This window comes from Centroberyx gerrardi, chromosome 15 (genome assembly GCF_048128805.1).
Source record: "Centroberyx gerrardi isolate f3 chromosome 15, fCenGer3.hap1.cur.20231027, whole genome shotgun sequence".
NCBI lineage: Eukaryota > Metazoa > Chordata > Actinopteri > Beryciformes > Berycidae > Centroberyx > Centroberyx gerrardi.
Window position 1 is genome coordinate 29,298,035 of NC_136011.1, and position 12,929 is coordinate 29,310,963.

The following is a 12,929-nucleotide window of genomic DNA, read 5'->3' on the forward strand; positions in this document are numbered from 1 at the left end:
CTGAACACATCGACACCCTGACAGGTTCACAGCCGACACACTGACCGCTTTTAACACACACTGACACAACCAGACCAACTGACAAAATGTACTTTTTAGAGTATTTTTTAGTCAGTCCATTTTAAATCCATCCATCACAGAACAGATCGTGTCTCTCCATCAGCAACAGAAACTGACAAACTGTGGATCCATTCACAGTGAGAAGAGGAATCTGACTTTACTTTGTTTCTGCACTTTATTTCGTTTCTAATGTTTCCAGTGAAAAGAATCTAGTTTGAACTCTGACCTCTCTCCTTTTAGAATCACATGGAAAAGATCACAGCTAACAACGTTCTCTGTTCTAAAGAGGAACTCAGGAACTTTTACTCTGAGGACATTTTAAATCAGACACTTTGTATTTTTACTGAAGGAGATTTTTACACCAGAACTTTTACTTCTACTTCAGTAAAATATCAGTAAAGTAACAGTACTTCTACTTCAGCAGGACGTTGTACACTTCCAAGAATAAAACATCAACGCTGTTCAGGTTGGAATAAAGCTCTCTACCCTTCAAACCCTGGAAAGTATTTCCATCCACTTAGCTGTTCTTCACCCCTCCTTCATTCAAGGACTCCTGTCAAACAGCACTGGGTTAAATCACAGCAGCACACACACACACACACACACACACACACACACACACACACATCAACCAAGGACACAAAATTCACTTAATCTTCCCTCAATAGTGTAGAGAGGCTTAAAGCACATTATAGATGGCAATGCATTTCTGATCGTCTCCCTTTGAGACATGCGTCACGAGGGGTCAGAGGTCACCTGAGGGGTCAGAGGTCATGGGCAGCAACCAAACACCGACTCAGGATGACAAGGTTGAACCTGTGAGCCTGCAGTCGTCGGACGCTCATCCAAACGTTCAGACCGACCTGACACCATGGAAACAACATCCAACATCCCTCTGACATCACCACAGAACATTCCACTGAGTAACATGAAATCAGTGATGTAGCTGAAGCACTATTATAATAACTTATTGTAAACACGCTAATTCTCAAACCTCGGTCTAATGCTGGTTCATGTGCTGCAGCGGTTTGGAGGAATTGCTGTTTTAGGGTTTAATCAGCTGGTTTTCTTTAGTCTGAATCAAACTGGAAAAGTCGACTTTGTTGCATTTTTGTATTTGGTTCGTTTAGCTTCAAACTGACCAATCACAAGCCAACCAGGGCTTGTAAACAAAAGTCACATGACTCACAAGCAGCTTGTTTATTGGACAGAGTTTGAACCTGTCATCCTGTAACTTTATCTAACATGATGGACTTGTCTGTCTCTTCTTCTGTGGTGTTCATACCAGTTCAGAACACATGAAGAAATAGCTGAATATGAGCATCAGTCCAGACTTCATTTTGTTCTGCTAGGCTTTCCGTCTCCTTCTACCCATAATCCCTTGTGTTTCGGGGTGGAGTTCTACTCCAACTACAGGAAACCACCCCGAAACACAAGGTTAGAGGACTGAGACTCTCGGTGCCATCTTTTGTTGCCACCAGAGGTCAAAGGTCATTGTTCACCTGGACAAACCAAACTAAAGGAGGAGAATAAACCGTTCTGAACCTGCTGGCTGCTGAACGCAGCCTTCAAGCCAAGGAGATATAAAGTCAAATTAACAGCTGACAGCTCCACTCATTAACTGGTGGGATCACAGTCTGAAAATACATCACAAGTCTTTAACCTTTAGATTAATTTACATGACTCATTCTGACCAAACAACAAGCTAACTGCTTTCCCATTGGTCGCTTTTTAAATCATCCAGGCTTTTTTCCAGCTCTTTTCTATGGACAGATGCCGGACTTCGCTCCATCAAACAGATCCAAATCTCAACAACAATAAGAACATTTTTAACACGCTTGTCATGAAAAGCTGCTAGTAGCATCTGTATGTAACAACTGTAAGTAAATGCAGCAACAATACTCCATCAAAATGGAATAAAAGAGGCAGAAAACCAGCTGGTTAGAGCATCCAGCCTCAATAAAAACGCATTAAGAAGCTGAGAGACAGTAAAAATTATTATTTTTTAAATTACGTTACATTTATACACACTTACAGATGTAGAGCATATTTCTAATTTCTGTTACGTCTGTAAGTAACATGTTAGTAATCCGTGCTCCTCCCCCATGTTTCCAATCAACAGATTTCATATTTAACATATTTCATCTACTTAACATATTTAAATTGACGCCAGCATTTCCAAAAGGCTGGAGACTGTCAGACAGAGCCAAACCTCGACAACAATAAGAATATTTTTTAACAAGCTCGTCACAAAAAAGCAAATCTGAGCCACAACAGAAATACAAATTCCCATGCAGACTTTAGGAATTTAACTGAGGCTCCAACCCAGAGCGACTTGCAGTGAAACCAACAGTAGAATCAGCTTCAGTTCCTAAATCACCAACATTACAAGCGACTAGGGATGGGACGATATATCACAATTCAATATATCTCAATACAAAAATCTGTCTGTTGTGTCAGGAACATGAATGGTGATATCAGCTCCATGTTATTCTGCTGTCAGGAACATGAATGGTGATATCAGCTCCATGTTATTCTGCTGTCAGGAACATGAATGGTGATATCAGCTCCATGTTATTCTGCTGTAGTAATCACTAATGAGACTCTTGACCATCACATATTCACAAGCTCTCCATCCAAATTATATTATTGTCACTTTGTAATGACATTTTTAAATTGTTGTTTACATTCTAGCAGCCAATGGCATCGCTAGAAAGATTTGAGTCTCAGAAATAAACAGAATTCTGCACAGTCAGACTTTGTTGTCCCTGAACTTTAATTTATCACATCGTATCCTGGTTGGATTGAATCCTGAACTTCAGATCACGCATCAAATCGTATCGTCAGAGAAGCAGATCGTCTCATTGCTAGAAGCAGCCAATAGTGAGAAAGACAAGGGTCAAAGGTCACAGCGCCTTGACAACAGACGGAACAAATCCTCCTGTGACCCTGGAATGATTAAGATGATAGAAAAGTGCTAGAAAGACAGAAGAGCCGGGGAGAAAAGATAGAGATGTTTTTTTTTCTTCTTCTGCCTGTTCATCTCCTGCAGCCTGCCTGTCTGTCCAGAGCGAGGCTGAACCCAACACCGGCTCCAGTTATAGGCTTCACACTCTGCATTCTGCCTCCCTGACAAATCCTGACCGCCGTCACGCCCTGCAGGGCCGCGCACACACACACACACACACACACACACACACACACACACACACACCCTGACAGGCTTTACATATGGAAACGACGATGTACAGCAGCACAAAACGAAGAATCACTGATTAAATAAGAAGCCGAGGACACAAAGAATCCCAGAGAAAACAGTTTCAGCTTCACACCTTCAGTCTCAGAGCGTCGCTGCAGCTACAGTTTGGGGTTCAACAGGTTTTAGAAATCTAATATCGCCGCTGTCGGGTGAAAACCTCATATCTCCAAAATCTCAACTTTTCAGGAAGAAAATCAGCCTTGTTTTTAGCTTGACAGCCAGGAATTTTAGAGTTTATCCAATTGTTTTTTTCAGCCCAAAGGTGGTAGAATTTTCTCATCATATAGAGGATTGTGTAATTCTTCCACTTAAGTTAAAACATGAAAATTACAAGCTCCTTTTTTATTACATTTTACTGTTTTAAATACATTGTATTCTTTTAATTTTCTTATTAATTGAGTGTTTGTTTGTTTTTGGGGTTTTTTTACTGAACGGTCTACACTCCACTGCTTTTACCTTTTCATTCTGTGAAGCCCTTTGAGGCTTGCTGTGCCATATTGAGCTATAAATACATAAAACTTGACTTCACTTGACTTGTAAATCCCCAAAATTTAAAAGTTACAAGGTTTTCACCCGACAGCGAAGACAGATACTGCCACTCTGCTGAGGCCAAACACACAGAACCAAGAGGCAGAACAGCAGATCTGAACCACAGCCGGCAGTTCTGCTGGTTCTGGTGGTTCTGGTGGTTCTGTTGGTTGTGGACAGGTTGTGGACAGGTTGTGGACAGGTTGTGGACAGGTTGCGGACAGGTTCTTACCCTGGAGATGGTGAGCGGCATGTTGAAGTCCTTCCCCCCCTGCAGCCTGAAGCCCCAGGGGGCCGGGCCGCTCAGAGACACCGTGTAGCTGCTCATCCTGACTGCAACGCTTCCTCCAAAGACTGACACCAAAAAAAAAAACCAAAGGGCGGTCGGAGGGTCCGAGGAGCGGGAGGGGGGGCGGCGCCAAGAAGACTCTGGAAGAAGAAGAAGAAGAGGAGGAGGTCAGAGAGGGTGAAGAAGAAGAAGCACAGTTGCCTCACAAAAACCACAAATTCAAACAGACAGATTTGTGAATTTCACACCTCAACTTCTTGTTTTCAGACGGAGAAAGTAACAGTGGAAGTAAGACAGACTGACAGACAGACAGATAGATAGATAGATAGAGAGATAGACAGATAGATAGACAGATAGATAGATAGATAGATAGATAGATAGATAGATAGATAGACAGATAGACAGATAGATAGATAGATAGATAGATAGATAGATTTAGAGAAACGGAAAGCGGAGAGAGGAGAAGGACAGGACTTGCCTGCTCAGACGAGCTGAAGTGACAGCCTAAGAATAGCCGGCCGCTCTGAACACACAGATAGCACTGTGGCATTGTGGGGGGTGGAGGGGGGAGGGGGGGAGGGGGGGGGGGGTGGGGGTCAGGGGAGGGAGGGGGGGCCTTATATGGCGTGAAAGGGGACACCCGGTATGCCAGGCTCGTCGTGATTCACCGGGGCTAATATAGACCCAGCAGATTACCCCCCCCCACACCAAGCGCCCCCCCTCCCCTCCAGGGTCTCCCTCCGACCCAATCAGGGGCGGCGAGGAAACGTCTCATTATCTGGACGACGATAACGTGGACAGGGAAAGGGCATAAAGTGAGAAGCTTCGATACAGTAAAGGTCAGCACAGACAGAGAGACAGACAGAGAGACAGACAGAGAGACAGACAGAGAGACAGACAGAGAGACAGACAGACAGACAGACAGACAGACAGACAGAGAGACAGACAGACAGACAGACAGACAGAGAGACAGAGAGACAGACAGAGAGACGGACAGACAGACAGACAGACAGACAGACAGAGAGACAGACAGACAGACAGAGAGACAGAGAGACAGAGAGACAGACAGAGAGACGGACAGACAGACAGACAGACAGACAGAGAGACAGACAGACAGACAGAGAGACAGAGAGACAGAGAGACAGACAGAGAGACGGACAGACAGACAGACAGACAGGCTGACAGACAGACAGGAACATTTGCTGGATAAATAAAGGTTAATAAAGTGTGTGTGTGTGTGTGTGTGTGTGTGTGTGTGTTTACAGCAGGCAGATGTCCAGTCAGTTAACAGTCAGTCTGTCACTGGTGTTAAAACAGGTGTCAGAGCGCCTGGCTGTCAACATGAGTGAGTTTCTCTTAATGTCCGACTAAATATTTCTATATTGCCTATTAATTTACGTGGGAGCCGAGCCAACACACAGCAGGCCGAGCCACACCGTCTGTCTCTGTGAAGTCCTGATGTGTGTCGGTATGTATTGTGTTGATTCCTGATGGGATCTACTGATTTTGACTGGATTTTAAAATATATTTCTGCAGACTTCCTGCATGGTCTCATGTGGAGGCAGCTGGCTGTTTGGAGCAGCAGCTGTCCAGGATCTGCCTGATCAGAACGCCAGCTGACTGACAGCTGAGAGACAGAGAGGAGGAGGAGGAGGAGGAGGAGGAGGAAGATCTCTCACTCTGCCTCTGTTTCCAAATGGGACAGTATTTTTACTGCCTCGTGATTCATCTTCTCAACAGACCATCTTTGGTTGTGAGAAAGAAAGGCCTTGCCAGCTCCACCACATGACGTAACATAACATAACGTAACATAACATAACGTAACATAACGTAACATAACGTCACGTAACGTCACGTAACGTAACGTGACGTGACGTGACGTGACGTGACGTGACGTGACGTGACGTGACGTGACGTGACGTGACGTAACGTAACATAACATAAGATAGTGGAACGGAATGGAACGGAACACAACGCAATGCAACGCAACGTAATGCAACAACAAAATGCAAGTAGCGTAACATAGCATAGTGTAACGTAGCATAACGTAACATAACGTAATGTAACGTATCGTATTGTAACGTAACGTAACATAACATAACATGACCAGAACTTCCATCTGGTGGACACTTTAACCCAAATTACCTACACTACATAACATAATGTAACGTACCACAACACAGCATAACTTCATGTAATGTGACATAGTACAATGCAACACAACGCAATGTAATGTAATGTAATGTAATCTAACGCAACGCAGTGCAGCACAACATAACGTAACGTAACGTTAAATTAACTGAACTTCCATTTGGTGAACACTTTAACCCAAACTGCCTTACAGCATGCTCAAGTCAAAAAAGCAAATAGCAAAGCAGTTTTATTCTTCCAGTGTTCAGCATGGTGAGACATCACCTCTTCCTTTCTGCTGGATCTCTGCCTCACTAGCTAGTCTACTGCTCTACATTAGGAAAATGTGACTTTACTGTTTATGTCAATTACAGGCCACCGTAGCTGAAGGGGACAGGAGGGGTGGGGGGGGGGGCTGTACAGAGACTTGTGTAGAAGGAGATAAATTCTGTTGATGTTGTTGTAATTCCTGCTGGTCACCAACAGAGGGCGATACCGGTCACAGATCACTTAATGCCCCTTTAACTTCAACTGAAGGACTGCATGCTCCTCTATGGGTAAAGAAGGTTCTTCGACCCTAAGGCTGGAAAAATACTTCAGTTTTATCACTCTACACGTACGCAAAGTAGTTGTGTTGCGAACGGCATTGTTCACATACTCATCTGTGTACTTTTTGTCCCACTGGAGATTTTTGGGGGCAAAATATGTAGCGGAGGCGTAGCGTTAATTTCTGAGAACGTGCACAAAGAAGGAAACACGTGACTAACCTATGTTTCTGTCCTGATGAAACCGCTTCAAACCTACTGGATAAACTGTCACACTGTCGTCAAGCTAAAGACAAAGCTGGTTTTCTTAGTTGCTGACAAGCTCTTCAACATTTTGGAGATCCAGCTTCAGAAAACACACTTCACAGCTTCTTCTCATTTCCCCTGCAGGGCTTCATACTGAGGGAGCAAAGGCAACGCCATTCACAGCTACATGAGCACAGTGTTACAGTGTGTGTGTGTGTGTGTGTGTGTGTGTGTGTGTGTGTGTGTGTGATACAGAGAGGAGGGGGAGGGTGTGATAGTGGATCTCACTCTCAGCACAACACATTACTGACCTCTGAGATACTCTCTCACACACACACACACACACACACACACTCCACCCCCCGGCCCTTACAGACAGTCTGTCAGTTTAAACGGCTTCTTAATTGACTTGCCTTGTTAAATAAAGGTCAGGACAGTAAATAATACACTACACCCCCCCCCACCCCACCCCTGTAAACCCATCTAATACACAGAGGGGACATTCACCCCATGTAACCTTTACTCGTCCAGTCTAGCAGTGTCACAATAAACAAAACTTCAGTTCTACTTTGACAACGCTGCAAGAGAATTAATTCAATATTGATGAAAAATGAATTCATCAATCGCTGATGCTCGATACATTCCAGGAGTTATTTATTTGTTATATGGAGTGATGTGAGGTGAGTTGTACTGGGAAGCAGAGTGGAGCTCAGACAACTTTCTGTGGAGAAGTAAAGGGTTAAATAATCACTTCTTAAAACTCACTTTTATCATAAGACTTTTTTACAATCTTTGCCTTTTTTTTTGCTGTTTTCCAATGGATGGGATGATTTGTTTTTTTATCACTGTTTCACCTCTTTGTTGTTTCTGTTTTACTGATGTGTGTCATCTGTTCAATATTCCAGTGTGAAGTGTCTGCAGTATAAATACATGAAGTACTTGTACCTCAGCAGGCTACAGTACTGCAGGACAGAGGTTTTGACTGTGATGCTGCTTCGTCTTCATCAGGCGATGAAGTGAATATCTTCGTCTGTATCCAGTCTGACAGAGCCACACCTAACACACACTTACTGTCATTATTAGACTTCCTATCTATTATGAAAACTAAGAAAAAGCAATAAAAATATCCTTTACAGTAGAAAAATATTGATTATCACCATAGATAAATAGCAATATGAAGATATGGAAATAATTTGATTGTAGCTTTTTACTTCAACCTTTTCTCTTTCTTTTTTCACTGAATTTCCTTCTGCAGTCCTTCTTCGTCAACATTCATCTGTCTGTCCTGACATGTTCCTGTGGCTCTGCTGTCTCCACCTATCACAGGTGAGCTGAGGCGGACAGGCCCCGCCCATCTGCCCCGGTGCTGCTTCCTCCGCTCCGCCCCGCCCCGCCCCGCCCCGCAGGGAGGCTCCGGCCACACAGCCCACTGTACACCCCGTAAACAAGCCCAACACCTCAAACCGGGCTGAGGTTCTGCACGCTGCAGGCCGGATTAAAACCGTTTTACCGGGTGAAAGTGTCCGGTGCCCCGGTGCCGTGACCCGGCCGGCCGGTGCTCCGCTCTCCCTGCATGCACCGCGCTGCACTTGTTGCATGCAATGACTGCTGATGGGATTAAACGGGAGAAGCGGCCGCTCGGCGCGCAGCAGCCGGTGACAAATAAAGTTGAGGTGAAATACCTGGCGCTGCTGCTCCGGTCCGGTCCGCCGGCTCGGTGAAACGTCCCTGTCGCCGCCGGGCCGCCTGCAGCCTGATCCGGTCCCGGGCCGGACAGAGGGGGGCGGGGGGTGAGGGGGAGGAGGAGGGAGGGGGGGTTAACGGGGGATTTTCATTAGCAGGTTTTATTTAAAGAGGCAGGCGCGTCACCCACAGGCCCGCGGTGAGACCGCAGGGGTCCCACACCTGAACCACAGATAGACACCCCCCCCCAACACACACACACACACACACACACAGCAGTCCTGGATGTGGGACGATAACTGTGGGAAAAGTGAACTCTCTACTAATTGATGCACACCTGCTGCCAGTCACACTGAAGGACTGAGCAGTTTCCTGAACAGTGATGAAAAGAATGAAGGAAGAAGAATATGAAACTTTATTAAAACATATGCTTTTCACACCAAAAGTTACAAAAAAACTTAACAGACAGACAACACAACAACACAAGTCAAGCCCCAGATCAGATGAGAAGAAAGAAAACTGATGGATCGCTGTGGGGAAACGACACAATCCAGATCAAAACTCAAGGACTACAGGATGGACAGATAGATGACAAACAGCAGAGAACAGGAGACAGACAGCAACACAACAGGTAAAGAGGATGATCAGCGTACAATCGATGAAGATAAAGAGGATGAAGGACTGAACAAAAATAGCAACAGATGAATGAACGCTGCCACAGAGGGAAACAGAAACATGCAGGGTTTTATTCCTGTTTCCCAGGCTGCTGCTGCCTGCCGGCTGCTGCTGACTGACTGACTGAACCTGTGTGATAAGAAGCTATTTTCTCTCTGCCAGCTGAGCTAATGAGATAAGAAGAATCTGCTGTATATCCATGCAGGAGATATAGAGGAGGGGGGGGGGGGGGGGGAATCAAAGCATTTCACAGCCAGTTAAACCACCGTCTGTCTGGGAGTTTCTCACGGTGTAAATTTTGGCCATATAGAAGCTTTACAGTTTCCTCACCAGCCTGCTGAGTCTCCATGATGGAGGAACATGTAGAACTGTGTGTTAGTTAATAAAGTGTAAATCTGTAGAACTGTGTGTTAGTTAATAAAGTTTAAATCTGTAGAACTGTGTGTTAGTTAATAAAGTGTAAATCTGTAGAACTGTGTGTTAGTTAATAAAGTGTAAATCTGTAGAACTGTGTGTTAGTTAATAAAGTGTAAATCTGTAGAACTGTGTGTTAGTTAATAAAGTGTAAATCTGTATCAAGCAGCTAGAAGCAGAGAGCAGCTGAGTCAGCTTGTTGTGGTGTGGCTGTAGATCCATTCAGTAACGTTCTCAGTAAAAGTGAATAGTGTGATAAGGTGGATTTGGTTACTGTGACACAGTAAACTGTCTTGTCTTTAGCCCTAGTTTCTACTCCAAAACACAATTATAAATAATTTACAAACTTACCAAATAAAGTAAAACCAGATTTCTCTTCTCTTCTCGGCTGACTGACAGTTTCTGATGGATAAAATACCAAAGTTTTAAGCTGTAATGGATGTGATTTAAAATGTAGCAAAGTACAAGAGTTCAGTGAAAACATACTGAAGTAAAATTACTGATTTCAAGGAATACTCAAAGTACAATTACATGAAAAAGCCACTTAACTACAGTAACAAGAGTAACTGTAATGAGTTCTTGCTCTTATGCGATCTCTCTGTTGTGTAAATGCTGCTGAGACCCCTGACCCCTGACCCCTGACCCCTGACCTCCTTACTGCTTGTAATGTTGATGCAGGAACTGAAGCTGACTCTCCTGCTGGCCTCAGTGGAGTCTGTCTGGAGAACAGGCACAGAAACAACTGAAGTGTAAAATGTAAAAAGTCCTGAGCTGAACTCTGTAGTTCAAACCCCGACCAGCAGGAGGCGACACAGCTGAACGTTCAGTCTGGATTACACTGAAAAATCACCAAGTACAATATATGGATAACTAACACAGTGATACAGACTGACACATAGAGGCAGAATATACACATCAGCAGTAGAAGTAAATATGAAGTTCTTTGGCAGACTCACATGTACTGAGAGATGTAAGGAGAAGGGAGGGAGGGAGGTGTGGGTAAAGAGAGAGAGAGGAAGAAGGGAAATGGAGGTGTGGAGAGAGGGGAGGATAGGAGGAGGAGGTTGGGTGAGGAGGAAGATGGAGAGTGGAGGAGGATGGAGAGATTATGAGGAAGATAGAGAGGAGGAGGAGGAGGATGGAGTGAGGAGGAGGATGGAGGGAGGAGCGGGATGGAGAGAGGAGAATGGAGGAGGAAGATGGAGAGAGGAAGAAGAAGATGGAGAGAGGAGCAGGATAGAGAGATGAGGAGGATGAGAGAGGAGGATGGAGGGAGAGAGGAGGATGGAGGGAGGAGGATGGAGAGACGAGGAGGATGGAGAGATTAGGAGGAAGATAGAGATGAGGAGGAGGATGGAGTGAGGAGGAGGATGGAGGGAGGAGGATGGAGAGAGGAAGATGGAGAGAGGAGCGGGATGGAGAGAGGAGAATGGAGGAGGAAGATGGAGAGAGGAAGAAGAAGATGAGAGAGGAGCAGGATAGAGGGATGAGGAGGATGAGAGAGGAGGATGAGGAAGAGAGGAGGATGGAGGGAGGAGGATGGAGAGACGAGGAGGATGAGAGGAGGATGGAGGGAGAGAGGAGGATGGAGGGAGGAGGATGGAGAGAGTAGCGGGATGGAGAGAGGAAAATGGAGGAGGAAGATGGAGAGAGGAAGAAGAAGATGGAGAGAGGAGCAGGATAGAGAGATGAGGAGGATGAGAGGAGGATGGAGGAAGAGAGGAGGATGGAGGGAGGAGGATGGAGAGACGAGGAGGATGAGAGGAGGATGGAGGAAGAGAGCAGGATGGAGGGAGGAGGATGGAGAGACGAGGAGGATGAGAGGAGGATGGAGGGAGAGAGGAGGATGGAGGGAGGAGGATGGGGAGAGGAAGAAGAAGATGGAGAGAGGAGCAGGATAGAGAGATGAGGAGGATGAGAGGAGGATGGAGGAAGAGAGGAGGATGGAGGGAGGAGGATGGAGAGACGAGGAGGATGAGAGAGGAGGATGGAGGGAGAGAGGAGGATGGAGGGAGGAGGATGGAGAGACGAGGAGGATGGAGAGGATGATAGAGGGAGGAGGAGGAAGATGGAGGGAAGAGAAAGAGAAGGATGGAAGATGAAGGGAGATGCAGGAATAGAAACAGAGGATGGAAGGAGGGAAATGGATGTCAGATATTAGAATAATGTAATAAACAGTGAGACTGAATGAAAGTCTGTCCACAGCGAACACAGAGAGTAACAGATATTTATTTAGAAAAATAAATAAGAACAACACTGAAGCAGACAGGAGAACAAATCTACAATAAATTCTTCTTCTCATCTTCAGACAGCAGAACCTCCAGAAGGAAACACACACTAAGAAACGTATGAAACAACCTGTTTATATTCACTTCCATTATATTCATCAGTATTTTACACTGCAGAGTCCAGCTGCTCCGTCTGCAGAGGAAACATCTGGAAACATCAAGTCTGCTGCTGTGGGAGCGAGGAGAGTTGAGTCAGGAAGTCAGGGTGTCAGTCAGGGTGTCAGTCAGGGGGACAGTCAGGGTGTCAGTCAGGGTGTCAGTCAGGGTGTCAGTCAGGGGGACAGTCAGGGTGTCAGTCAGGGTGTCAGTCAGGGTGTCAGTCAGGGTGTCACAGACAGAAGACACGTTTCAGACTTTTTAAGTTGAATTTAAAGCTCCACATCATGTAAAGCAGGACTCCCTCTCCTCTGTGATGATAAAGGAGTTGGATGTGTATCTAAACATGGTGAAAGTATCAAAACTAAATCCACACAATCCATATTAGAAAAGCGAGCCTCTAAACGAGCCGTTTGGACTTCCGTAACTTTGTGGCGTCACAAAGGTTCGCTCATTATCATTTCTGTAAGAAATAATAGACTAACAAAGTGTTTTTTTCAAAGCGGTCGAGCGGTCGTCATCGTTTATTACCGGAGAGTTTTCCCTACCTGTAGCCGCCGGGCCGCGGCGTCTCACGTTTCACTCTCGAAACGGTTAGCCGATCGGAACAGAGGGGTCGTTAATATTAATGAGCCTTAAAGACACGGCGACAGAAACAGCCTGTTCTTGGTAACTATAAACAGGCAGAAAAAGGAAAAAGAACAGCAGGAAATTAA

The 12,929-nt window shown here is 45.2% G+C and overlaps 1 protein-coding gene across 2 annotated transcripts in view; it reads right to left on the reverse strand.

Annotated features, from left to right (window-relative positions):
* Positions 1–8,315, reverse strand: part of ldb3a (LIM domain binding 3a) — a 52,100-nt gene extending 43,785 nt beyond the window's left edge. For both annotated transcript variants that reach the window (XM_071899927.2, XM_071899926.2), the window contains exons 1-3: positions 8,275–8,315; positions 8,003–8,113; positions 4,080–4,276 (exon numbers count right to left, since the gene is read on the reverse strand). In XM_071899927.2, coding sequence (XP_071756028.1) covers positions 4,080–4,175 — 96 coding nt within the window. In that variant the 5' untranslated portion in view covers positions 4,176–4,276; positions 8,003–8,113; positions 8,275–8,315. The remainder of the gene's footprint in view (positions 1–4,079; positions 4,277–8,002; positions 8,114–8,274) is intronic.
* Between the last annotated feature and the right edge of the window lie 4,614 nt (positions 8,316–12,929).